We start from the raw sequence: 1,645 nt of genomic DNA, 5'->3' as shown, positions 1-1,645 counted from the left end.
GTGATGTTCTCCCTGCGGGAGCTGTCAGGACCTCTGTCAGTGCTGATGGACATGGTGACCTGCTGCTCCTACTGTAACCAAAGCTTCTCTCTGGGAGTGCTGCAGCTGCTCAAAGTGAGTCATGATGGTGATGGTGGTGATGATGATGATGATGATGATGATGATGATGATGGTCTAAACGCTCTAACTGTGTGTGTCAGAGCCAGCTGGAGACAGCTCCACCTCATGAGCTGAAGAACGTGTTCCAGATGCTGCAGGAGCTTCTGGTGAGTCCTTCACTCGTCCCATCAGAACCACCTGGACTCTGTGTCTTCTCAACTGGTCTGTCAATGTGTCCTCAGGTCCTGGAAGACCCGCTGCAGTCCCAAAGACTGAAGTATGCCTTTGAGTCAGAGAAGGGCCTGCTGGGTACGTGTCCTGGTTAAATGATGTGTGAAGGTGTGTCCTGTGTGAAGCTGACACCCTGTCTTCTCCTCCTGCAGCTTTGATGCATCAGAGCAACAACGTGGACAGCAGGCGCTGCTACCAGTGTGTCAAGTTCCTGGTGACCCTGGCTCAGAAGTGAGTGCAGCTCAGGTTAGAGAGGACGGTCTGTCTCTGTGCTGTCTCACTCTAATGTCCTCCTCAGGTGTCCTCCTGCCAAAGATTATTTCAAAGACTTGTCGGGTCACTGGAGCTGGGCTGTGCAGTGGCTGCAGAAGAAGGTGAAGAAACCCTCAACTCTTTCATTTGTACTGCTTTTCTTCTTTGTTCCACTTTCTATAAGACAAAAATCTGTATGCATTTTATAATAAATGGAAAAGCTGAGCTGTACGACACATATTTATCTCAGGGTATTTTCAACAATTATACCAGTATCTTGTTTTTGACAGGATTCTTTTTCTTCTGTTCATCACAGCTCAGCTCTTAATAAAATCAGGGTGTCCACTTAAAGTCTTACATTCACATATCTAAAATTAAGACCTTAAAAAGTCTTAAATTTGATTTAAAAAATATGCAAGTTGGTCTCAAACTTGTTACTCAAAGGTTTTAAATTTTGTCTGACAGAAGRGATTAAAGTTCTCCGTCTCTGCAGCACATTTCCTGTTGAGAAAAGAGAAACAAACTTGGATTAACTGACGCTGCTTTCAACCAATAAAAAGAACCAGAGTCACAGTTTTAGCCAATCAGAGCAGAGCAGGGCTCGTCCTGCTGTCTGAGCACAATCAGAAACGCAGGTGACGTAATCAAGAGTTGATCGGACTTTTCCAAAGACTTTTTTTATTTTTTTGACCCGCTACCAGAACCACCCGGCCCACATGAAGGTAAAGTTATGTAATAAATGATTAAATATTAAATGTTTGTGTTCGTCTGTGACCAGTTCACTGCAGCCGAGGAGATGCTGAGCTGTTACACCCTTCTWCCCATCCAGAACCGAGCCCAGACCTTTTGTATCTAAAGTCCAACTGTGTTAAATGTTTATGTGTTCAGAGCGTTGTTGATATTTTACTATAGAAAACGCACCGGGCCAAATACACGTGAACATTTTATGTTACTGTGATACTTAAACAACATGTGCAACTTAAGAGTGTGACCGAACTCCGGGTCCGACAGAGAGAGCACGTCACAGAGAGAGCACGTCACAGAGAGAGCACGTCACAGAGAG

At 44.8% G+C, this 1,645-nt stretch overlaps 1 protein-coding gene across 1 annotated transcript in view; it reads left to right on the top strand.

Annotated features, from left to right (window-relative positions):
• The window catches only part of LOC106535310 (ubiquitin carboxyl-terminal hydrolase 24), a gene marked incomplete at its 5' end in the record, with an annotated part of 6,904 nt that continues 5,259 nt past the window's right edge, over nucleotides 1-1,645 (top strand). Inside the window, 5 exon segments of the mRNA XM_014032290.1 lie at nucleotides 1-114; nucleotides 201-266; nucleotides 342-408; nucleotides 483-561; nucleotides 629-704. Of these exon segments, the coding sequence (XP_013887744.1) occupies nucleotides 1-114; nucleotides 201-266; nucleotides 342-408; nucleotides 483-561; nucleotides 629-704 (402 nt within the window).

Source organism: Austrofundulus limnaeus, unplaced genomic scaffold, assembly GCF_001266775.1.
Source record: "Austrofundulus limnaeus strain Quisiro unplaced genomic scaffold, Austrofundulus_limnaeus-1.0 Scaffold1411, whole genome shotgun sequence".
Lineage (NCBI taxonomy): Eukaryota > Metazoa > Chordata > Actinopteri > Cyprinodontiformes > Rivulidae > Austrofundulus > Austrofundulus limnaeus.
Note: the sequence above shows the minus strand (reverse complement) of the source record. Positions and strands in the feature narration are given on the sequence as shown.